The sequence below is a fragment of the Leptonychotes weddellii genome, chromosome 13 (assembly GCF_054177405.1).
Source record: "Leptonychotes weddellii isolate Sample4059 chromosome 13, ASM5417740v2, whole genome shotgun sequence".
Classification (NCBI taxonomy): domain Eukaryota; kingdom Metazoa; phylum Chordata; class Mammalia; order Carnivora; family Phocidae; genus Leptonychotes; species Leptonychotes weddellii.
Window position 1 is genome coordinate 64,007,115 of NC_138381.1, and position 25,078 is coordinate 64,032,192.

Sequence of the window (25,078 nt, forward strand, 5' to 3'; positions counted from 1 at the left end):
ACGGCTACAGAGAGGTGCATCAGTCTTCATACTGAGCCCTTCCACAGCACCCTCCGTGGCCACCCTCCTGGTCATCTCTGGTGGCAGCTGCTTCTGCCTCAGCCAGCAGCCAGCACGTCACAGCGAGTTTACGTCAGCAGCTGAAGGAGCTCTTGTCTTGTTCCTGATGATTTCAAGGTCCTCGCAGTCCTCATAGTCTGGCTCTTCCCGAAATGCCCACGTATCCGTGGGCAGTTGTTGTAGCTTCTGTACGGGGAACCAGTGGATGGAGGTATCGTTAAATATGTCCGTGTACTGCGAAGTCTCAGGCAGCTTACGCTCCTCCAGTCCTTCTAAAATCTAAGCAGGAAAGTTCAAGTGTAAATACACAACCCTGACAGTCACAGTAAACCCCACACTAATGGGTGCCATTTATTGGGCACCCCCAGATTACCCTTTTTAAAAAAAGAAAATAAGGACTAGGATGTTGATTTAGTGCTTCTGTGATGAACTGGAAACTCCAAGGGCGGTGAGTATGTGGGACTGATACCGAGAATGAAGGACAGGTCCTTGCTTCCTGGAACACAGAGCTATCGAGAAAGCTCGTGGACTACAGTAATTTCCCCCTGCCCTCAGTGAGCCCCTCATGAGCTTCCTCCCAAACATGTAAGGCAGAATTCACAGTAACGGGGAAATGGTCTGGTTTCACACCCTTTTCCATCCCAGCCCCTTCGTTTACACAGATACCTTTGCAATGTAGGAATAATTTTTCTGTAGAATCCTGGCCGGCAACCTAGAAATTAAAAAAACAAACAACAAGCCCAGCGTGATTAGGAGGTATGGGAGGGTTTTATCTAACTTAAGACATTGCAGAAATGCAAAGTAGTTTAAAGACAGCAAACATTTTAAAAAGGGGGAACGTGCAGTGGGTTCAGTAATCCGTAGAAAACGTGAATGCCCCATCACCACCCCTTCTGCCAAGGGAGGAGTGACGGCGGACACCTAAGGTGTGTGCAGCTGAGAGCAAATGGTTTCCCCCACTTTTAGAAAACACTTGTACGTCCTAAGGGAAGGGAGGAATTCTTGGCAAACAGGTCTTAACTCTGCAGCTTGACTGGGGGCTGGTGTCCCCGTCTAACCCTGTCCGCTTTCCTATGGACCAGCGTCTCCTGCATGTGGGTCTGTCGGGAAGGCCCCCGCCCCGGCCTGGCGGGACCTCTGCACGCCCAGGCTCACCTTTCCTCGAGTCCTCTGAAGCTGTTCCCGATGATGAGCATCTTGGCGAGGGCGTCTACTGACCAGTTTCCCCACAGAAGGTTGTTGTATAGAGCTGTGCCGCAGTGGGGCATGTAGAAGACAGTGGGCTCGCTGCCGACGCTCCGTCTGCCTTCCTGCGGGGATGGCCGCGTGGTGAGAGCCACAGCGCGAGCCCCTCCGCTCCTCCCGGGAGGTGGGCATGGGGGGACACATCCGGGAGGGGCGGAGGAGCCCTCTCACCACGAAGTGATCACCGTGTACTGACGTGAGGGGCCCACGCTAGCCACCCTTACTGTGCGCAGTTCAGAACGTGTAGCGGGTCACGCCGCACGCCTTAAGACTTCCACGGACTCCTGCGTCCCTTATAGCAGCCCCTCTGCAGGAAACCAGCAGCTGTGAGGGAGGCACGCTGACACCATGTGGAAACAAAGCCCTTCCTTCGCCAACAGTTAGGTTATAACGTGGCCTGAAATTCACAGATGATGTGGGCCCCAAAGTCGGGAAATGGTGAGGTCCAGAAAGAACTTGTGTTTACTGAACAGATGTGGGCCCCACGAACACAGGAAGCTCTGCTTCAGCAGAGGGGCTTCTTGGTTCCGAGATAGCAAGGGCAGGAGGGGTGGCCACGGTTACTGTCCCCATGGACTGTGCTTGGTCAGCCTCCGGGCCGCCTGGGTCCCTTTCTGCAGACGCCTATCACGGTCAGTCCCTTCCAAATGTCCCCTGGGGGACACAACGGCCCCTCCTGAGGACCGTGGCTCCACAGCGGGACCCGTGGCAGGGACGCAGGCCCTGCCTCCCCTGGGCCTCTCCGCTCTGCACGCTCCTCCCTTCTGTTCACCACAAACAGGCAGGAGCCAGCCTGGGTCCATCCGGCCAACTCCTGGTGGGCTTGCAATCCCAGCGCCGACCCAGAAAACCTTCCTCCAGCCCCTCAAACGGCGCGGAGTGCCTTCCCCTCTCTGTTCCGCTCACCACGTACTTGTTGACAGGCCACACGCCCTGATGGGAACCTGGGCCCCTGGACACTGGGACTGCATCTATCTTGGCCTCCCGCCAAAGTCCTTGCCCCGCACAGAGCAGGCACTCAGGAAAGATGACGTGAGTGGAGGGGCAGGGTTTCATGGCCCCGCCAACATTGGTGAAGGATTCTCTTCTCTCAGCGGGGCCTGATTTTCAGATTTCACAATAATGACTTGGCCATTTTCGAACACGGACAGGGATCAAATGATCATTCTGTAACCCCCCCAGCAAAGCAAAGCGGCTTGCAGCGGTGTGTCCCTCCACTGGCTTCAGGCCCCTGCTGGTGAGATGATCTTGTTCCGGGTCTCACAATTTCACCCCAGGGCGCACGATCTACCCACAGCTCACAGCCAGATGCTATGGGTGTGACTGGGCTACTGTGCAAAGAGAGATGTTCTGTCCCCTTCTATGACCTCCCCTAGCACAGGGTAAATCCCAACCAGAAGGAGGCCATGTGAGGCACCGAGACTGCGTACCCCTTTATTTTTTAACACCAACAGTAAGTACCAACTTAGGAAATTACCAGAGGATCCTGGACACGGGATTCTCACCAGAATTTTGCAACTGTAACAGGTATCAGGCCACGCCATTTGTTTTTTTTTTTTTTTGTGACGGGCACCACCTAGGCCGCAATGTGGAGCACTGACGGGTCCCGTGACAGGCGCCGGGAAGGCAAGTGGGCAGTGGGAGGGAACGACGGCTACTGCAGAGCAGGTGCGTCCATGGGGCACAGCCTGGGGTCCCCCTCAGTCAGCAGGCACACGGCCCTCCCGTTCCCCTGCCCCAAGCCACTCACCTCGTTCTCGCTGAGAACAGTCACACCGAGCGTATTCAGAACCGCGATTTCTAGTTGGCTAAACAGAGGGTCGTACATCCAGCAGTGCCTTCTGGGAATCTGCGGAAGGGAAGAATGAGTTCTATCAACCCAAAGATCTGTGTGCAGACCGTGTGCAAGACCTACGGGGAACTGATCAAGAAGAATACAAAAATGTACCTGGCACTTTTCCAGGAAGAGAAGCAAAAACGTGAGCTGGTGTCTAGCTATGACGCAGGTGGCAAAGTTCCCAATGCCGTAACATACACACTTCAAGCGGCAGGTTCCCGGGACCGGGGACTCCCCTGGGATGGAGCCGGGAGTCACAGCAGGCTCATCTGGCGAGGAGTCAAGATGCAGGTTTCCAAGGGCTTCCGGAAGAGTCCCCTCAGGGGCCTTCAGTTGTTCCAGATGTTTTGTAAGACAGCCGTTGATGGTTTCTGAAAGAACAGGCCCCCGGAACACAGTCAGAAGGCATGCTCTGACCCAGTGAACCGGATCCGTCACCGAAGTCCACAGACCCAGGGAGAAAAGGGACAAGTTGGGAAAGGCTTCAGCTCCTCAGGGAGAAGGTCGCGGGCCTCACTCCCAAACATGCCTGGGAGGTACGGCCAGGCCCACGAGCACCACAGGCTGTCCCGGGTCCCTGCATGCCCCCCCACCCCACACCTGCAACCCCTGAGAATGTTCCAGCAAAAAAAATAGGCTTCATTTATGGGCACAGTTTCCACCCAGAACTGTAATGTGAACTGTGTCTAATTTAGTAGGAGGTACCTGGTAAATGTGGGGTATGCTCTGAAGTACCTACTTTTTGATTATAACAAAGAACAGAGGAACAGCTCTCAAAATCACACTATAAACGGCTGGGGATAGGAATATTTCATGTCAAAAGTTCAAAGAAAAAAAGGCTGGGGCTCTTGGAGTCTAACAAAATACACTCGTTTAAATCTTCTCACACGGCAGTGGGTTCTTCTTATCTCTCATTTTATTACACTGGCACTGAATTTATTTGAACAAATCTGTACACAAAACAAAAAGCAAAGGGCCATACGTTCCCACAGTAAGACACCGATTTTCCCTTGCTGCAAAGCTATCTTGAAATAAGATAGCATGGAAAGGCTGTATGCAGAACTGGCTCTTTCAGTCCTTGCTGCTGAAAGTCCTGGTGGAAGCTTTTTGGGAGAAACTTGACAGCAGATATCAAGCTGGTCACTGCCTGTCACTGAAGAAGTCCACTTCTGGGAATATGTCCCGAGAGGATAATCATCCTGTATTTGGTAAGAGCTTTACGCATAAAGGTGCTCACCAAACAGTTACGTGTAAGAACTAAAAAAACAAAGGAAACAAACTAAATGTCCCTCAATAAAAATTCTAACTGCTGTCCGTTCCCTCCCGTATTAACATTTATGTTGCCACAGACTATTTAGGAAGAGGTTACAACTGCATGGGGAGAAACAGGTCTACGTGGCAATGTTGAGGCAAAGAGCACAGCAAGAAGAGATATCAACAATGACAATGGCAGTGGATGTTGACAGCCTCCCGTGCCCAGGCAAGCACTGTCCTGAGCACTTCACCAAACAGCCTCTTTTAATCCTCAAAATTACACCACAGATGTGGCGCACGCTGTCACCTCCCTTTCACAGATACAGAAACTGAGGCTCAGGGCTAGTAAGTGCCAAGACACACGGCTGTGAGCAGGAAGTCAGAATTAGAACCCAGCTCTGTGAACAAAAATCTCACCAAATATGGACTGGACTCCTTTCTTCGCCCACATTCAGGCCCTCCTCCCACACCCTCCACCCAGCCCTGGCCTCTGGTACCCACCTAGTGCCAGACTCCAGAAATCAGACAGAAGCAGGTCCTCCCTGTTAAGAGAAAAAGGCACGATCATCTCCCAACCTTCTCCGGGCCACCCCCTCAGGGACCCTGCTCCTGGCCACGAGCTGGATGCGGGAGGATGGAGCGCCCTCACACACAGGGCTCACAGCACCTGCCCTGGGGTGGCAGGCGCAGGATCCACAGTGCGCATGTCCAGAACCAGCCCAGTACGGCCAGTGCTCAGAGAAGGCAGAAGGGTTGCTAGAGGACGTCCTGATTCCCAAGGACCCCTCTGGGTCTCTTCTGTATCCCTGGCCCACACCACGGCCTGGCACAGAGGCCGAGCTCCATAGACAGTTGCTAGACGCACAGATTGAGCCTCTCTGAGCTTTAGCTTCCTCACCTCTAGAATGGGGAAAAGGATCGTCCCTCTCACGCAGGGTTACAGAAGGGATCAAGTGGGTCAACACGCAGCAATGGCCTCACACATAGGAGGGATTCAATAAACAGTCTTTGTTATTACAAATAACTCCAAGGTGAAAGTAAAAGGAGAGACGAAACCAGTGTCTGGGTTTCTTTATTCAAGTCAACTGGCTTACGCAAACCCCTAGCTGAACACAGTCGACAGCGATTTAAAACGAACTTGGTGAAACGTCCGATCAAAAGACATACAGTGGCTGAAAACACAATACCCATCCATGTGCCGCCCACAAATGACTCACTTTGGACCTAAGGACAACACTGACCAAAAGTGATGGGACAGAAAAGATGTTCTGTGCAAGTGGGAACCAAGACAGAGCTGGAAGAGCTATAATCAGACAAAACAGAATTCAACGCTGTTTAAACACATACCAACATTTGTGAGACGCAGCAAAAGTGGTCCTAAGAGGGAAGTTTATGGCGATACAGGCCTGCCTCAAGAAGCAAGAGAAGTCCCAAACACACACGCTAACGTGACACCTTGTGACCTAGAAAAAGAACAAACGAAGCCCAAAGTCAGTAGAAGGAGGGAAAGAACAATCAGAACAGAAATAAATGAAAGAGGGACCAAAAAAAAGAAAGAGAAAAGATCAGGGCACCTGGGTGGCTCAGTTGATTAAGTGTCTGACTGTTGATTTTGGCTCAGGTCATGATCTTGGTCTTGAGATCGAGCCCTGCATCAGGTTCTGCACTCAGCGTGGAGTCTGCTTGAGATTCTCTCCCTCCCTCTGCCTCTCCCCCTGTGTGTGCGTTCTCTCTCTCTCACAAATAAATAAATCTAAAAAAAAAATAACAAAACTGACAAACCTTTGGCTACACACACCAAGAAAAAAAAAGAGGGGACTTAAAATCAGAAATGACAGAGGAGATATGACAATGGACACCACAAAAAACCAAAAGCTCAAAGGGACTACTGTGAACAGTACACAGCAACAATGTGGACAACCTCAAAGAATCAGCAATTTATTTATTTATTTTTATGCTTCAAGTTTTTATTTAAATTCTAGTTAGTTGGGGCGCCTGAGTGGCTCAGTCGGTTGAGTGTCCGACTCTTGGTTTTGGCTCAGGTTGGGATCTCAGGGTCCTGGGACTGAGCCCTGTGTTGGGCTCCAAGATCAGCAAGGAGTCTGCTTGAGACTCTCTCCTCTCCCTCTGCCCCTCCCGCTCGTGTTGTCTGTCCCTCTCTCTCATATAAGTAAATAAGATCTTATAAATAAATAAATAAATTCTAATCACATACACAGTATAATATTAGTTTCAGGAACAGAATTCGGTGATTCAACACTTACATAACTGAAGACCCAGTGCTCATCATATCAGCAATTTATTTATTTATTTTTTTAAAAGATTTTTATTTATTTGTCAGAGAGAGAGAGAGAGAGAGCACAAGCAGGGGGAGTAGCAGAGGGAGAGAGAGAAGCAGGCTACTCACTGAGCAAGGAGCCCGATGGGGGACTCGATCCCAGGACCCTGGGATCATGACCTGAGCCGAAGGCAGACGCTTAACGACTGAGCCACCTAGGCGTCCCTCATCATATCAGCAATTTAAAACCTCCCAAAAAACCAAGTTCCAGGACCAGACGCCTTTAATGGTGGATTCTACCATTCAGGGAAGAATTCATACCAATCCTTCTTAAACTTTTCCAAAAAACAGAAAAGAAAGCTTCCAAACTCATTTGCTGAGGCCAACATTACTCTGATACCAAAATCAGACAACGATACCCCAAGAAAAGAAAATTGCAGGCCAAAATCCCTGATGAACACAGATGCAAAAATGTTTAACAAAATACTAGCAAACCAAGTTCACCAACATGCTGAAAGGATCATATACTATGATCAAGTGGGATTTATTCCAGTAATGCAAGGATGGTTCACACGTGCACATCAATCAAAGTGATACATCACATTAACAAAATGAAGAATAAAATCATGCGATCATCTTGAGAGATGCAGAGAAAGCATTTGACAAAATTTAATATCCATTCATGATCAAATTCTCAACAGAGTGGGTATAGCGGGAACATACCTCAACATGATAAAGGCCACATATGACAAGCCCACATCCAATAGTGAAAAGTTTCAGCTGTTACTATTTCCTCTAAGATCCTCTAAGTTAGGAACTTTCCTAATCTTTCCTAGCCATTTTTATTCAACATAGTATTGGAAATCCTAGGCAGAGCAATTAAGCAAGAAAAATAAACAAAAGGCATCTAAACTGGAAAGAGGTAAAACTGTCACTATTTGCAGATGACATATAAGGAAAACCTTAAAGACTCCACTGAAAAACTGCTTGAACTAAAGATTGAATTCAGTAAAGGTATAGGATACAATTATCAATACACAAAAATCTGTTGTGTTTCTATACACTAATAACGAACTATCAGAAAATGAAATTAGGAAGATGATCCCACCTGAAGTTGCATCAAAAAAAGAATAAAATACCCAGGAATAAACTTCACCAAGGAGGTGAAAGCCTATATACTGAAGACTATAAGAAGTTAAGGAAAGAAACTGAAGACAACACACATAAATGGAAAGATATTCCATGCTCATGGATTAGAAGAATTAATAGTGTTAAGTTGTCCATACTTCCCCAAACCATCTACAGATTCAATGCAATTTCTATCAAAATTCTAATTCCATTTTTCACAGAAATAGAACAAAGGATCCAAAAATTTGTATGAAACCACAAAAGACTCTGAATAGCCAGAGCAATCTAGAGAAAGAAGAACAATGCTACAGGCATCACACTCACTGATTACAAAGCTAGAGTAATCAAAACTATCTAGTATTGGCATAAAAACAGACACACAGATCACCAGAACTGAAGAGAGAGCCCAGAAGGAAACCCACACATCTATGGTCCAGTACCTTATGACCAAGGAGCCAAGAATATACAAGGGGGGAAGAACAGTCTCTTTAATCAACGGTGCTGGGAAAACTGGACAGTCACATGCAAAAGAATGAAACCGCACCACTATCTTACACCATACACAAAATTTAACTCAAAATGGATTCAAGACTTGAATATGAGACCTGAAACCATAAAACTCTTAGCGGAAAACACAGAGGAAAAGCGACTTGACGTAGGTCTTGGTAGTGATTTTTTTAACCTGATACCAAAAGTAAAAGCAATAAAGAAAAGTGTGGGACTACATCAAACTAGAAAGCTTCCAAACAGCAAAGGAAACCATCAACAAAATAAAAAGGCAACCTACTGTATGGGAAAGCATTTGCAAATCATAGATCTGATAAGGGGTTAATATCCAAAATATAAAGAACCCATGCAAACAGCAAAACAAAGCAAAACCAAACCAAAAAACAACAAACAACCGCACAAACAATAATTAAAAAATGGGCAGATCCAAATAGACATTTTTCTAAAGAAGACATACAGATGGTCAACACGAACATGAAAAGATGCTCAACATCATTAATCATCAGGGAAATGCAAATCAAAAGCACAATGAGACACCACTTCACACCTGTTAGAATGGCCATTATCAAAAAGATAAATTATAAGTGCTGGTGAAGATGTGGAGAAGAGGAAAACCCTTGTGCACTGCTAGTGGGAGTGTAAATTGGTGTAGCCACTACGGAAAACAGTATAGAAGTTCCTCAAAAAAATTAAAAATAGAACGACCATGTGATCCAGCAATTCCCTTTCTGAGTATTTATCTGAGGAAAATGAAAACACTAACTCAAAAAGGTGTATGCACCCCTTTGTTTACTGCAGGATTATTTACAATAATGAAAACACAGAAACAACCTAAGTGCCCATCAGTGGATGAAAGGATAAAGAAATTGTGGTAGATACACACAATGGAATACTACTCAGCCATAATAAGAATGAAATCTTTCCATTTCCAGCATGGATGGACTTTGAAGGCATTATGCTAAGTAAAACAGGTCAGACTGAGAAAGACAAATACTATAACTCACTTAGACGTGGAACCTTAAAACAAACAAAACAACAAAAAACTGAGTTCATAGATAGAACAGATAGGTGATTGCCAGAGGTAGGGGGTTGGAGGTGGGAGAAATGGGTGAAGGGATCAAAAGTAAAAAGAAAATAAACCCAATTATAGCATCTTTTTTTTTTTTTTAAATTAAGTAAGCTGTACCCCCAACGTGGCTCAAACTCATAACCCTGAGATCAAGAGTCGCATGCTCCACTGACAGAGCCAGCCAGGTGCCCTGAATACTAGCATCTTCCGATGCTCAATGTTTTGAGAAAGGCTAAAGTAATTTAATCTATGATATTTTGAGGGATATGTATATATTTGGCAAACTTAAAAAAGAAAGAACAGACTTCAGAGTCAGACACTCAGGTCTGTATCTGGTTCTAATATTTACTATGACATTGAGCAAGTTACTTCTTTTTTTAAAATTTGATTTATTTATTTGACAGAGAGAGCAAGAGAGAGCGAGCACAAGCAGGGGGAGGGATAGAGGGAGAGGGAGAAGCAGGCTTCCAGCTGAGCAGGGAGCCCGACATGGGGCTCCTGGGGTATGACCTGAGCTGAAGACAGATGCTTCACTGACTCACCCACCCAGGCATCCCTACTATTAGCCTCTTTTGTGCCTTGTTTCCCCAACTCCAAGGATAATATGAATATTTACTTTTAGCATAGCTTTTATTTAAAAAAAATTTTAAGAATAGTTTTTAGAATTAAATGAGATACAGATCACTTAGAATAGTACCTACAACAGTAAGCCCTCAATAGATACTATTTTTTTTTTTTTTAATCTTATTCTGGGGCACCTGGGTGGCTCAGGCAGTTAAGCAGCTGACTCTTGATTTCGGCTCAGGTCATGATCCCAAGGTCCTGGGATAGAGCTCCGCATCAGGTTCTGCGCTCAGCAGGGAGTCTGCTTGAGGATTCGTTCTCCCCCTCTGCCCCTGCCCCTCCCCTCTCTAGCATATGCGTGTGCACGCTCTCTCTCTCTCTCTCTCAAATAAAATAAATAATTATGTCTTTAAAAAAATCTTCTCCTGAACATTTGGCTGTTGCATAATCATGCGCATTGTAACTTTTCATATTTGGGCATTACCTATAGTTTACAAAGCACTTTTATACACATTCTCTTATTTGAGTCACCGATAATGGTCCTGGGAGAAGAATTTGTTTCTATTTTATAGAGAGAAAAAAAAAAAAACAGACTTAGAGAAGGGGTGTGTTTTGTTCAAGGCTTCAGAGCTAACAAATGATCTTCTGATTCTCAGTCCAATGGAGGAGAAAAAAAAAAAATCCAAACACTGTAACAAGAGCCAAAGAAGGGCATTACATAATGATAAAGGAATCAATCCAAACAGAGGATGCAACATTTGTAAATATTTACCTGGCCAAGAGAGGAGCAACTAAATATGTAGAGCATATACGAACACACCTCAAAGGAGAAATCAGCAGCAATACCTTGGGGGACTTTCATACCTCATATCAATGGAATCATCAGCCTCAGACAACAAGGTAATTTGAGGGACTTAACAGATACACACAGAAGCCTCCGTCCAAGAGTAGTACATGGAATACACTCCTCTCAAGTGCACATAGAACACTCTCCAAGCTAAGGGGTAGACGAACCATGAGAGACAATGGACTCTGAAAAACAAACTGAGGGTTCTAGAGGGGAGAGGGGTGGGAGGATGGGTTAGCCTGGTGGTGGGTATTGAGGAGGGCACATTCTTTTTTTTTTTTTTTTTAAGATTTTATTTATTTATTTGAGAGAGAGAAAGAATGAGAGACAGAGAGCACGAGAGGGAAGAGGGTCAGAAGGAGAAGCAGACCCCCCTGCCGAGCAGGGAGCCCGATGCGGGACTCGATCCCGGGACTCCAGGATCATGACCTGAGCCGAAGGCAGTCGCTTAACCAACTGAGCCACCCAGGCGCCCGAGGAGGGCACATTCTGCATGGAGCACTGGGTGTTATGCACAAACAATGAATCATGGAACACTTCATCTAAAACTAATGATGTAATGTATGGAGATTAACATAAGAATAAAAAAAAAGAAAAAAAAAAAAAAGAACACTCTCCAAGCTAGACCATACATTAGGCCACAAGTCAATAAATTCAAGAAGCCCAGAATTTTCCAAAATGATGACTGAAATCAAATCGAGCATCTTTCCAACCACAGTGGAGGAAGGAGAAATCAATTACCTGAAGAAAACTGGAATTTCACAAACATGCAGATTAAACAACATGCTACTGAGAACAACCAATGGGTCCATGAACAAATCTAAAGAGAAACCAAGAAATACTTTGAGACAAATGAAAATGGAATACAGCATAGCAAAATTTATGGAATGCAGCAAAAGGGGTTCCAAAAATGGGGCACCTGACTGGCTTAGATTGTGGAGCGTTGTGACTCTTGACCTTGTGGTTGAGTTTGAGCCCCACACTCGACAGAGAACTCACTTTATTTATTTATTTTTTTAAAGAGTTCATTTATTTGAGAGAGAGAAAGAGAGACTGAGCACAAGCAGGGGCAGTGGCAGGCAGAGGGAGAAGAAGCAGGCTTCCCGCTGAGCAGGGAGCCTGATGCAGGGCTCAATCCCAGGACCCTAACATCATGACTTGAGCTGAAGGCAGAGGTTTAACCGACTGAGCCACCCAGGCACCCCTAGAACTTCCTTTTAAAAAACCAGTGGTTCTAAAAGGCAAGTTTATAGTGATACAGGCCTAACTCAAGAAACAAGAAACATTTCGTTAAATAAGCAACCTAACTGTACACCTTAAGGAAACAGAAAAAGAACAAAGGAAGCCCACAGTTAGTAGAAGAAAGGAAGTAACATATCAGAACAGAAATAAATGAAATACAGACTAAAAAGACAATAGAAAGATCAACAAAAGAGCTGGTTCTTTGAAAAGAACAAAGCTGACAAATTTTCAGCTAGACCCAAGGTAAAAAAAAGAATGAGGACTCATAATCAGAAATGAAAGAGATGTTCCCACTGATACCATAGATATACAAAGGCTCATAAGAGACTACTACAAACAATTACACCCCAACAAGTTGAACAATCTAGAAAAAAAAGGATAAATTCCCAGAAACATACAACCTTCCAAGACTGAATCACGAAGAGACAGAAATTCTGAACAGACCAATTACCAGTAAGGAGATTAAATGAGTAATCAAAAACCTCTCAACAAACAGAAGTCCAGGACCAGACGGCTTCACTGGTGATTTCTACCAAATATTCAAAGAAAAATGAATACCAATCCTTCTCAAACTTTTCCACAAAAACAAGAGGAAGGAATGCTTCCCACCTCATTTTAGGAGGCCAGCATTGCCTTTATTAAAACCTGCCAAGATGCCACAAGAAAAGAAAATTACAGACCAGTATCTGTGATGAACATAGATATAAAAATCCTCAACAAAATATCAGCAACCCAAATTCAACAATACAGTAAGAGGTATGATCAAGTAAGATTTATTTCAGGGATGCAAGGGTGGTTCAACATCCACAAATCAATCAAAGTAATACGCCACATTAACAAAATGAAGGATAAAAACCATACGGCCATCTCAACAGATGCAGAAAAAGCATTTGACAAAATTCAACACCCATTTTGATAAAAGCTCTCAACAAAGCAGGTATACAGAGAACGTAACTCAGCATAATAAAGGCCATACATGACAAGCCACATCATATTCAATGGTGAAAGCCAAAAGCTTTTCCTCTAAGATCAGAAACAAGACAAGGACACCCATTCTTGCCGCTTTTATTCAACATAATAGTTCGCCCTTGAACAATGCAGGGATTAGGGGTGCCAAACCCTTGTGCAGTTGAAAATCTGAGTATACTTTTGAATCCCCCAAAACTGAACTACTAATAGCCTACTGTTGACCAGAAGCCTTACCAATAACAGAAAGAGTTGATTAACATATATTTTGAATATTATATATATTATGTACTGTATTCTTACAACAAAGTAAGCTAGAGAAAAAAAAATGTGATTAGGAAAATCCTGATGGAGCTAGAGTGTATTATGCTAAGCAAAAGAAGTCAGTCAGAGAAAGACAAATACCATATGATTTCAGTCCTGTGGAATTTAAGAAACAAAACAGATCAACAAATGCGAGGGGCAATACAAAGAACAGAAAAGGAAACAAACTATAAGAGACTCTTGATGATAGAAAACAAACTGAGTGTTTGATAGAGGGGCGCTGCGGGGGGGGGACTAGCTGGGTGATGGGGATTAAGGAGGGCACCTGTTATGAGCACTGGGTGTTGTATGCAAGTGATGAATCACTGAATTCTCTTGAAACCAATATTGCACTGTATGTTAACTGACTAGAATTTAAATAAAAATTTGAAGAGAAGAAAAGAAAAAAAAAAGAAAATCCAAAAGGACAATACATTTACAGCAATGTCTGTAGTTACTGAAAACAAAACAAAACAAAACAAAACAAAAAAACAAGAACATGTATTAAGTGGACCTACAGTTCAAACCCACGTTGGCCAAGGGTCAACTGTAGTACTGAAATCCTAGCCAGACCAATTACACAAGAAAAATAAATAAATAAAAGGCATCCAAATTGGAAAGGAAGAAGTAAAGGTCACTATTTTCAGATGATATATTATATGTAGAAAACCGTAAAGACAACACCAAAAAACTATTAAAACAAATTCAGTAAAATTGCAGGATAAAAAATACATAAAAATCTGTTGCATTTTTATACACTAATAATGAACTATCAGAAAAATAAATTTAAAAATCAATCACATTTACAACTGCATCAAAAAACCCCAAATACGGGGCGCCTGGGTGGCTCAGTTGGTTAAGCAACTGCCTTCGGCTCAGGTCATGATCCTGGAGTCCCGGGATCGAGTCCCGCATCGGGCTCCCTGCTCGGCAGGGAGTCTGCTTCTCCCTCTGATCCTCCCCCTCTCATGCTCTCTGTCTCCCATTCTCTCTCTCAGATAAATAAATAAAAAATCTTAAAAAAAAAAAAAAAAAACCAAATACTTAGAGATCAATTTAACCAAGGAGGTGAAAGCCTATATACTGAAAACTGTAAGTTAAAGAAACTGAAGACAACACAAGTAAATGGAAAGACATTCCATGCTCATGGATTAGAAGAACTAATAGTGTTAAAATGTCTATACTACCCAAAGCCATCTCCAGATTCAACGCAATTCCTATCAAAATTCCAATGACATTTTTCACAGACATAAGGCAAAGAATCTTTAAAATTTGTATGGAACCACAAAAGACTCCGAATAGCCAAAGCAATCTTAAGATAGAACAAAGCTGGAGGCATCAGGCTCCCTGGTTTCAAACTCTATCACAAAGCTGTAGTGATTGCTGGCCTACTGTCATAAAAACAGACACAGATCACCAGCACAGAAGAGAGAGTCCAGAAGGAAACCCACACATCTATGGTCCAGTACCTTATGACCAAGGAGCCAAGAATATACAAGGGGGAAAGAACAGTCTCTTTAATCAACGGTGCTGGGAAAACTGGACAGTCACATGCAAAAGAATGAAACTGTACCACTATCTTACACTATAGACAAAAATTAACTCAAAATGGATTTAAGACTTGAATATAAGACCTGAAACCATAAAACTCTTAGCAGAAAAATTAGGGGAAAAGCTGCTTGACATAGGTCCTGGCAGGGATTTTTTTGGATCACACTCCAAAAGCAAAGGCAACAAAATCAAAAATAAATAAGCAAAACTACATCAAACTAAAAAGCTCCTGCCCAGCAAAGAAAATCACCAACAAAATAAATATGCAACCTACCACCTGGGAGAAAAGATTTGCAGATCACAGATCTAATAAAAGGTTAATATCCAATATATATAAAGAACTCATACAACTCAATAACAACAACAAAAAACAAACAATGTGATCAAAAAGTGGAAGGATTATCCAAATGGACATTACCCAGAGAAGACACACACAGAGCCAACGGGTATGTGAAAAGACGCTCAACATCATTACTCATCAGGGAAATGCAAAAACAAAAACAAAAACAAAAACAACAACAACAATGGGATACCACCTCACACTGGTTAGAAGGGTTAGTATCAAAAAGGGGAGAAATAACAAACATGAGCGAGGAGGTGGAAGGAAGGGAACCCTGGTGCACTGTTGGTGGGAATGTAAGTAGGTGCAACCACTGTGGAAAACAGTATGCAGGCTCCTCAAAAAATTAAAGGTAGAACGACCCTACAATCCAGCAATTTCTCTTCTGGCCATTTATCCAAAGAAAACAAAAACACCTATTTGAAAAGATATATGAGTCCCCATGTTCATTGCAGCATTATTTATAATAGCTAAGATAGGAGGACAACCTATGTGTCATGGAGGGATGAACTGATAAAGAAGATGCGCTGCATGTATATAAAGTGAAATACTATTCAGCCATAATAAAGAACGAAATCTTTCTGTTTGCAACAACACGGATGGACCCTGAGGGCATGACGCTAAGTGAAAGAAGTCAAAGACAAATACTGTACGACATCACTTTTACATGCAATCTAAAAAACCAAAAAACTGAACTTAAAGATACAGCCAACAGATTGGTGATTGACGGGCAGGGGGATGCGTGTGAAATGGGTGACAGAGGTCAAAAGGTACAAACTTACAGGTATAAAATAAGTAAGTCACAGGATGTAATGTACAACATGGTGACTATAGTTAATAACACTGTATTGCAAACTTGGAATTTGCTGAGAGAGTAATCTTAAAAGTTATAAGAAAAAAGTTTTGTAAAACAAGACAAAACTGGATTTAAACAGATAAGCCATACACCACTACTCAGGGGACTCAGAAAGTACAGAGAACTGCAAAAATCTGCACGGGAGGCTGCCCTCATATCTGCTAAAGGAGAGCTTTGTACACTGGTGAGTGCGTGCACAGAACAGCATGTAAAGTGCTAGGCTCCTCTCTACTCAGAGCAGTGCGCACTGCATCACACTCAGGGGTACAGGAAGAAGCAGGGAGTTCCTGGGGGATACTGAAGAAGCTCAGGAAGAATAACAATGCAGGGTGTACGGAAAGTGCCTTACGGGTTTTCCAAATCCCTGGGCATGTACCATCTCATAGGTGTCTTTTGAGATCCTACAAAAAGTCGCTGCTGCAGCCAACTTCTTTAATTCAGTGGTAACCTCTGAGTCATCACTGTCTCTTGACCCTAATTCTGGGGGAGAGGAGCACATAAAATTGGTCTAATTTCTCTCAGTTGGGATGGTCCTTCAACTGTTGATCTGAATCACTAAGAAACGCTGTTACTGCGACTTTAAAGGACTGCAAATGAATAAAGACAATAGTAACAAAAATAGGTAACATTTATTCCTCTGTGTTAGGCACTGTTCTAAGCTGTAAGGTGCAGAGTCAAGCATGGAGGCATGAGGGTCTGGAATAAGCCCCAATCATGGAGAGCTTTGAAGCACAGGTTTTGGAGCCGCAAAGACAAGGGTTTGAAATCTGGTTCCAAACATTATCTGTGTCTCTAAGCCTCAGAGCCCGATCAGGAGCCTAGCCCACTGAGATGCTCAAACTGATAGTGCAGAAATGCTTAAGTCAGTGGCAGGCACACAGCAGCTCCTCAATTAACTCATGATGATAATCATGAGGATGTCAATCACGTTGGTGTTCCTTCCCCGGCGCTAGCAATAACAATAACCAATACTGGTATAATATTAATCCCCAACACTGATACTGTGCTTACCCCACGCCAGGAACCGTGGGTTACATTTACTTTGGAAGTGGGTTACATTAACTAATTCATTAAATCCTCAAAACAAGCCTATATAGGTACTGTTTTCAGGTCCACCTCTCAGATGAGAAAACTGAGGCACGGAGATTACATACCTTACGCAAGGTCACGCAGCTGGAAGTGCAATAAAAGGAACGACAACCTTTACTAAGATCCAGTCTGTAATAAGCTCCTTACCTCCCTTAAATCCGCACAATAACCCGAAGGGTTTGCGGTTCCGCCCACTTTACAGATGCCAAGACTGAGGCTCGGTCCCAGGGCCGAGCCCGCACTCACCCAGCCTCCCGGATGCGACGAAGCACGACTCCGCCGTCCGCCTGGGGCTCGTCCTCCGGGTCCCGCGCCGGTGCCTCCCTCTCTCGCGGACGCCGCGCGGCAGAGCGCCTTCTCCTCCGCGGAGCCACAGCCTGCCAGGGTTCCGCCGCCGCCGCCATGGCCCTCTGACCTCACGGCGCGCCGCCTGACGTCATCACCGCGCGCCAGCGCTCGGGGAACTGTAGGGGGCGATAGGCGCTGCCGGCGCGTGATCCTGGGGCCTCTCCGCCGCGCGCGTAGGTACCGGGAGGGAGCCGCTGGCGCCCCGCTGCCGCCCGCACTGTGGGGGCCGAGCCCGGAGCGCTGGGCTGCTGGGCTACTCCGGCGGGTGGGCGGCGCGGGGACACTGAGGGGCGGGACCGTGGCCGAGAGCGCCTCTTGGCGGCCCCCTCCGCGCGGCGATCGCCGGCATTGACCCCCCCCACATACACACACCTTTGCCCACAAATTCCCAGGAGCTGAGGCCAAACACCTCCCAGTGCCCTTAGCCCGATCCCCATCGCAGTGGTTAGCTTCCCCTTTCCTGGCCCGCTGACTCACTGAGGCCACTTCCTATACCGCCACCTTCCTGCCTCCAAGCCATTGCCGGCCACTTCTTGGCTCCCTTGGGTCGTTATTGCAACTTTCCAGGCTGCCCGAGCCTTCTGTGGTCACATCCCAGCACCTGCCCTACCCCAGGGACATTATGGACCTCTTCTGGACCTTTCAGAGATAAGAGCTTGGACCTTGCAGTGTAGGGCCCAGTCTTCTGGGAAGGAGGGATAGGGGGTTTCAGGCTGCTGTCCTTGATTCCAGTAGCTTCCGCGCCCCTCTCCACAGGAATCCCATGAGTATGGCCCCATAGAGGGCTCACCTCAAGATAATCTAAAGCTGAGAAAAGATAGAGATTTTACAGTCCTCAAAGAGTCAGTTCGGTCCTCTCTAGATAATTCTCTCTAGGAAAGGAGCTTTAAAAAGCTATTGTATTCCTGGGAGGATGAAAGATGGTGAGCAAGCATTTGAAACCCTGTCTCTGGGACATCAAGCTTGGACAAAGTCACAAGAGAAATACAGTTCTGGAGGGACCAAGGGGTTTCCTTGTGGAAAAATTAAACCCTGTTTCGTTTTTCTGGAGGGTTATCCAGACCAGTGTGGGAAGGTACCGGGAGGCCAGTTTTAGCATGGTGCAAGGATAAAGTTAACACTCTGAGTTGCCTGTGTCTCTGGAGGGAGTAAGCCAGAGACCAGGTAATTTTTAAAGAGTGCAAGAGATAAGTAGAGTAAATGATGCCAGGGTCCCTTCTGACTGAAATTCCATGATACTTAATCATCTCTTCTCTTGGAATTTGAAAGCCACTTGTTAAACTCCTATTTTGAAAACTTGCCCAGCTCTGGAATTCATGTTCAGATTACTTTTGAGCTGTCAAGGTGACAGTTCCTTAATTTGGGTTCCATTATTACTGTAACAGCCGCCTTATTTGTATAGCTGTTCTTGGCACACAGAGCTTTTTCACACTAGTTACTTAAATTTATCTTCTGTGAGGCATAACTGTTCAAAGAGACAGAGGAACTTGCTCTAAAGTCCTGCTGCACTCTCTTTTTTCTTCTGAAACAATTTTTCAACTTTCTAGAAGACTCTTTGTGAAGTACACCATTTGCCTAACCCTGCTGGGTCACATGCTCTCTCATGGGTTTCTGAAATAATCTATTCCTTGTGGTTTATTTTAGGACCAAGGCACTGATATTTGAACCGGAAGCTTCACAAAGTTGAAAAGAATCTTCAGAACGGCTTTGAACCCAGACAAGCTAGGAATCTCTTCTGAACACCACCTTCCGCATGCATCTCCCCGACTGGGCTTTCCTGGCCAGGAGCTTTTTGAAGAAGTCGTTCTGCAGAGAGCCAGAATGCTGATGCTCATGGAACCAGCTTAGTGGATTTGACTTTTCTGGTAGAATTCTCTTGCTTTATTATATACTCTCTCCCAGAGTTCTAAGACGTGTGGAGGTATTCAGGGCACCAAAGAGCCTGCAGGGAAGGAAGGAAGCACTTTCATGCTGAATGAAAACCAAGCAGGTGACAGCTGTGGCTGAAAACATTTAAACCTTTCACGCCTGGATTTCCTGGATCCGGGACACAAAGGAATAGTCGCTGCTGGGGTGCAAGAAGCGATCCCAGACAAGAAAACCCAAATAAATAGAATGAGGGCAACAGGCAAGTAAATGGCCACCATTACCCCAACAGAGCCGACATCAGCCTCCTGGTGAGTAGCAAGGCCTGTGTGGCTTACTTCCTGCCAGGCTGCTGGACCCATGTTTTGGATTAACTGAAAATCCCCAGCCAGGCTGTCTTGATTTTATTAAGGGGGAGGGGTGGGGAGACATTTTTTTCTCCGAGCAGGCGAATCAAGCATGTGAGCCATTTCTCTCCAGAGCTGCCGGGTTGTGACTTTGCATTGTTGGAGCAAGTCGGGCATTGCTGGTAGATTGCAGAAAAGGTGGCCATGGCCGGGTCACACGGTCGGCTTTGGTGACGGTGTGGGCGCTGTAGGCTTCATTGGTAAGAGACGAGAAATGGCTGCACATTTCTAGTGGAACTGCACCACCGGAAGAGGTTTGGCCAGTCTGCTTCTTGAAGGGTATTATACAACGTCTGCTAAACTCAGCTTCCACTCAACCCCAACTGGGTTAAGCCTCTCTCGTCAATTGCTTCAGCAAACATTCATTGAGGAATGAAAGCAAAAGGCATGGTTTAAATAGAAGGAGCAGGACTCGGTGACCGGTTATGTGCACGGAAGGCACAAAGATGGAGTTGTTCAAAATGACACCCCGGTTTTCTTTTGTGTGCCTGAATGAGGGTGCTTTCACCCAGAGAACACAAGGAGCGGGTAAACGGGGGCCCGGCATGGGGGTTTCTGATTGGGGCTGACACGTTTTTGAGGCTTTTTGATCTGACTTGCCCTGCACTAGAAACAGAGTTCCCACTTGTCATCCGGAAAGAGAAGGTGGGAGCCAGGGAGGGTGTAGGGGGAGGGCGTAGATCCAGCGAGAAGAATGCGGGTGACAGAGTGGTCACAGCTCCTCCTCCTTATGCTCTAGCCTGATGGGTGTGCTTTCAGAGAGGTAAAACCCAGGCCCAGCCTTTGGGGAGTCTGCTTTGTGTGTCTTAAACAGGTGAATTATGGTTACATTGCAGAGTAGACAGAGTCCTTTGCGAAGAACAGAGGGTTATGGAAATTGAGAAGAGAGATTCCTTTGCGTGGAGGAAATCAGAAGTTTGATGAAGGGTCGTGTCAGAGTTATTCTTAACATACTGTTAGGGTTTTGCCAGGCAGAGAGGGGTTCAGGGCTCCACTGTGAACTCTCATGAGCCCCGTTTTCTCATTATAGACTCCCTATCCTGCATTGAAACTGTGTGTTTACTGTCTCCCTTTGATGGCCACGGGCCCAGGTCTGGCAGAGGGAGAGCACACCGTCAGGCCTAATTTACTGTTCATTAAATGAACACATGAATTTCTGATCCAAGGGATATCCAAGGGATATTTCCGGAGATAATCGTGCCCAGCAGCTGTGAGGCGGGCAGCTAAGACATCCCCTAACTATTTTATTATCAGAGCCTTAAAAGACAGCATCCCAAACCCTGTGGTTGTATGGTTAAGGGCCCGTGTCTCAAGAGATGGCCCTGGGTGCTCTGTTTCTCCTCCAGCTACTCTTCGGTCTTTTTGGCCAGACGGCCTGACGGCTGGATTGAGGCATATTTTTAGTTTGACTGGACGGCCCTTGCAAAATGGTTTTTCTTATCTGTTTGTAGCTACTGGGTTCTTTCTCCCCTGGGGCCACCAGAAGGCTTCTCAAATACTGAGTAATGAGCCCTTCTCACGCTGGGAAAGAGGAAGCTGTGTTTTCAAACGCCTTGATCCCTGGATGAAAGGAAACATGGCTCCGTTCTGTTCTCTTGCCAGGTGGAATTATTTTTTCCTTTATGATGGTTCAAAGGTAAAGGAAGAAGGAGATCCAACCAGAGCTGGTATTTGTTACTTCTACCCTCCTCAGGTAAGCGCCCCAGCGGGTTACTCTTCCGGGGGTGGGGGGGCCCTACGTCCTCCGAGTGGTGGCTTTTCAAAAGTATAGCATTGACATTGGGACAGTGTTCTTTGCATCACCCAGGCATTTGACATTTCTACCCTCTTATCCTTAGTTGTACTGTTTCTTGTTGTTCTGGTCTTGAAAGCCCCAGACAGCTCAGCACTTCCATCCTCTCTAGCTCTCTGCTACCCTCCTGATTTTCTGTCTGCCTCCCCTTGCTCCCGGGTTTTCATCAGCAAAAACACTTTTTTAAATTAACACTTCCAAATTAAAAGTGAAACACTTTTTAAAATTTAAAAATTTTTTAAAATTAATTTTTCTTGAGACACTATTTTTTTTAAAGATTTATTTATTTGAGAGAGAGAGTACGCGTGTGTGTTGGGGGAAGGGCAGAGAGAGAGAGAGAATCTCAAGCAGACTCTCCGCTGAGCTTAGAGCCCAACTTGGGGCTCTGTGCCACAATCCCGAAATCATGACCTGAGCTGAAACCAAGAGTCAGATGCTCAACCGACTTAGCCACCCAGGCACCCCCTAAAACACTTTTATTCAAAGGTATACAAAAGCAGGAAGGAGAGTATCACAAGCCCTCATGAACCAGTTAATTAGTAACAATAATTCCTTAATATCATGTGGTATTATCTATATTCAAATTTTGCCTTCCTGTCTTAAAGGTTACTTAATCAGACCTTGCTCCTTCCATTCCTCCAGCCCTCCTTCCCTCCTTACCTGCCCCCCTCCACTTCCTAGTCACGATCCAAACAAGGTCCACACATTCCATTGCTTCTTTTGTGTTTTAAGTCTCTTTTATTGTGTACCGCCCCTCACCCACCCACCCAGCCCCTTTCCCCACTACGCCACAGAATTACCGAAGAAGCCAGGGCATTTGTGCAGTAGAATGTCAGAAGGTCCCACATTCTGGATTGGCCTGATCACTTCCTCAAGGCCGTGTCGTTTCAGATCTTCCTTCCCCTGTAGTTCCTTTATAGTAGTTGTAAGATCTAGAGCCTCAGTTAAGTGTCAGTTCCGTTCTTTTAAGCAAGACTTCTTCCTGGGGGTGTGTACCTTTTCTGTTGCATTACAAGATGTCTGGCTGCCCCGCAGGTTAGCTAATCTAAGACCGATGAGGAGGTCTGTGTATTTGCTCACGTGATCATGCTCCCACTTGGGTAGCTGGGATGAATCTAGGCCACTCTGGCCACTCTGCAGCGGATCTGAATAGGGACCAAAGGCTCCCGCTGCTACCCAAGCACGGGCCGCAGACTTTGCCTGACAAAGGGCCCTGGAGTCAATATTGAGACCTTGCCAGGCACGGAAGGTTGACATCACACTCTCTTCTTTGTTGTTGCTATTACCACCCTTAACTATGAAAACCACGCTCAGCTCCCGGGCCATCTGAAACCAGGCAGCAGCCTGGATCTGGCCTGCCGGCTGCAGTCCGCTGTGGCCTCAGCCCTGCTTCAAGGGATGCCTCATGAGTTCGACAGTTTCAGCTTCCCCTCTGGACTTTGCTGCTTCCCCACAGACCCTGCTCGAACAGCAGGAGTTGCTCTGTAGCCAGATTGCGGGCGTCGTGCGCTGTATCTCGGACATCTCCGCCTCTGCTCCTACCCTCGTCCGTCTGCGGAAGCTGAAGTTCGCCATAAAGGTGGATGGAGAGTACCTTTGGGTAAGTTGGCTGGACAGAACCCGCTCCTCCAGGGTCGCCTCCGCCGTGAGTCATCTGTCTTGGTGATGAGTGCTATGTCGCCAAGGTGCTCTGGAGCCTGGGACCCCTCTGCACCCCCAGGGGCTGCGTGCGGGACTGTCCACGCTTCCCCTGTCCCTCTCTGCAGGTGGCACCGTAACCGAGTGCTCTCCAGAGTATTTCTGACCTGTCCTGTGTTGCACATGGCTGCTTTCTTGTTGCCTTTGAGAGACTTCAGCCAGCCTGTGGAAATTCTTTCTGCCCTGTGATGCAGGTCAAGTTTTCAACCTCTGTTTTTTCTCCCCTGTACTCTCCACACTTACAGGACAATGACCCAGAAACTCGAAGACATTGATTTATAGATGTTAGGTTTCAAAGAACCATTAAAAAAAATAATGAAAACGACTTCTTTACAGTTGATGGCACCATATACACTAGGGTCTTATTGTCCCATGCCTACGTTTATTTAAAACTGATTTCTGAGGTGAAAGGATGTTTAAGTGTGAGGTGGTGTATTCAGCTTTGTGGGTATGCCCGCCAGCGTTTTACGATGATGACCATTTTCTCACGTCCCAAACCAGTGAAGGAATTTTACAGTAAACACTCATATAGACTTCCTAGGTTCTACAGTTACCATTTTATTATATATGTTATTTATTACAGTCACTTTATCACGTCCCTCCATCCCTTCATCTTCCGGCAATCCAGTTTTTATTTTAATGCTTGCCAAAATTGCACACACTAGTATACGCCTCCCCCCGCTCCCCCCCCCCCGCCCCCAGTACCTCATTGTGCATAACATTAATTAGAGTTCAGTGGTGGTTTGTACTTTTTTTCCTTTGGGGGTAAGAGTTCCATACGCTGAAACACACAAACCTTGAGTGTACCACTTAATGCATATGGACAAATGATGCTCCGTGTGACAGAGGCCCATCAAGATACAGAATATTAGCATCACTCTGGGCAGCTCCCCGACATCCTGTTAATTCTCACTCCCGAGTCCCAGGCAACCATCATCCCGATTTTTTCCCACCACAGATGAGTTTTGCCTGTTCTAGAAGTCACAGGAGTGAAATAGTACGTGTAGTATTCCTCTCCGCAGGTTTCTGTCGTGCGTGTGACCTCGTGGGGTGCGTATCTGCAGTTCCTTCCTTTTCATTGTTCACCAGCATTGTCGGAATGTCCGTTGTCTGGATCTAGCGGTCTGCTTACTCACTCTCCTTTTTCTAGATACGTGAACCGTGTCTAGTTAGGAACAATTAAGAATAAGGCCCCTGGGAGCATTTCTAGACGTGTCTTGTTGTAGATATCACTTTTCATTTCTCGTGGGTAAATATCTAAGGTATAGATTTGTGAGGTTACAGGGTAGGTGTATGTTCATTTTATGAGAAACTGCCAGACCTTTTCCCCAAGCGATTTTACCATTTTGCACTCCTACCATGTGTGAGAATTCCAGTTCTTCCACGTCCTTGTCAACACATGCTGTCCGTCTGTTCAGTTCGAGCCATTCTGCTGGGTGTGTAGTGATACCACATTGTGGTTTGCATTTACATTTCCCTAATGACTAAGGATATTAATGGCCACTGGTCTGTCTCTCTTCGAGAAGTGTCTATCCAAAGCTTTTCTGCCCATTTTTAAAATTAGGTTTTCTTTCTTTATTTAGTCTTGTGAGTTTTTTCTATATCCTGGATATCAGCTGTTTGTCAGAGATATATTTTAATTTTTTTTAAAAGATTTTATTTCTTCATTTGAGAGAGAGAGACAGAGAGAGCACAAGCAGGGGGAGAAGCAGAGGGAGAGGGAGAAGCAGACTCCCCGCTGAGCAGGGAGCCCGACATGGGGCTCAGTCCCAGGACCTGGAGATCATGACCCTAGCCGAAGGCAAATGCTTAACCATCTGAGCCACCCAGG

The 25,078-nt window shown here is 45.6% G+C and overlaps 2 protein-coding genes across 3 annotated transcripts; one reads left to right on the plus strand and one right to left on the minus strand.

The window, feature by feature from the left end:
* Window positions 1-5: 5 nt before the first annotated feature.
* On the minus strand, window positions 6-17,540 carry SRRD (SRR1 domain containing). Its single transcript, XM_081801936.1, has 7 exons — window positions 17,383-17,540; window positions 4,898-4,938; window positions 3,254-3,513; window positions 3,056-3,154; window positions 1,216-1,370; window positions 727-772; window positions 6-339 (listed from the first exon to the last, which is right to left on the minus strand). The coding sequence occupies exons 1-7, from the start codon at window positions 17,538-17,540 to the stop codon at window positions 118-120; spliced, it is 981 nt and encodes a 326-aa protein (XP_081658062.1). The 3' UTR covers window positions 6-117.
* Window positions 17,539-25,038, plus strand: HPS4 (HPS4 biogenesis of lysosomal organelles complex 3 subunit 2). 2 transcript variants are annotated; one of them, XM_081801937.1, is made up of 5 exons: window positions 17,539-17,657; window positions 19,129-19,661; window positions 21,360-21,450; window positions 23,006-23,149; window positions 23,316-25,038. In XM_081801937.1, exons 2-5 carry the CDS (start codon window positions 19,621-19,623, stop codon window positions 23,325-23,327), a joined length of 288 nt encoding a protein of 95 aa, XP_081658063.1. In that variant the 5' UTR covers window positions 17,539-17,657; window positions 19,129-19,620; the 3' UTR covers window positions 23,328-25,038. The 2 variants fall into 2 exon arrangements, with proteins under 2 accessions (XP_081658063.1, XP_081658064.1); XM_081801938.1 differs by having other exon boundaries at window positions 17,599-17,661.
* Window positions 25,039-25,078: the final 40 nt, after the last annotated feature.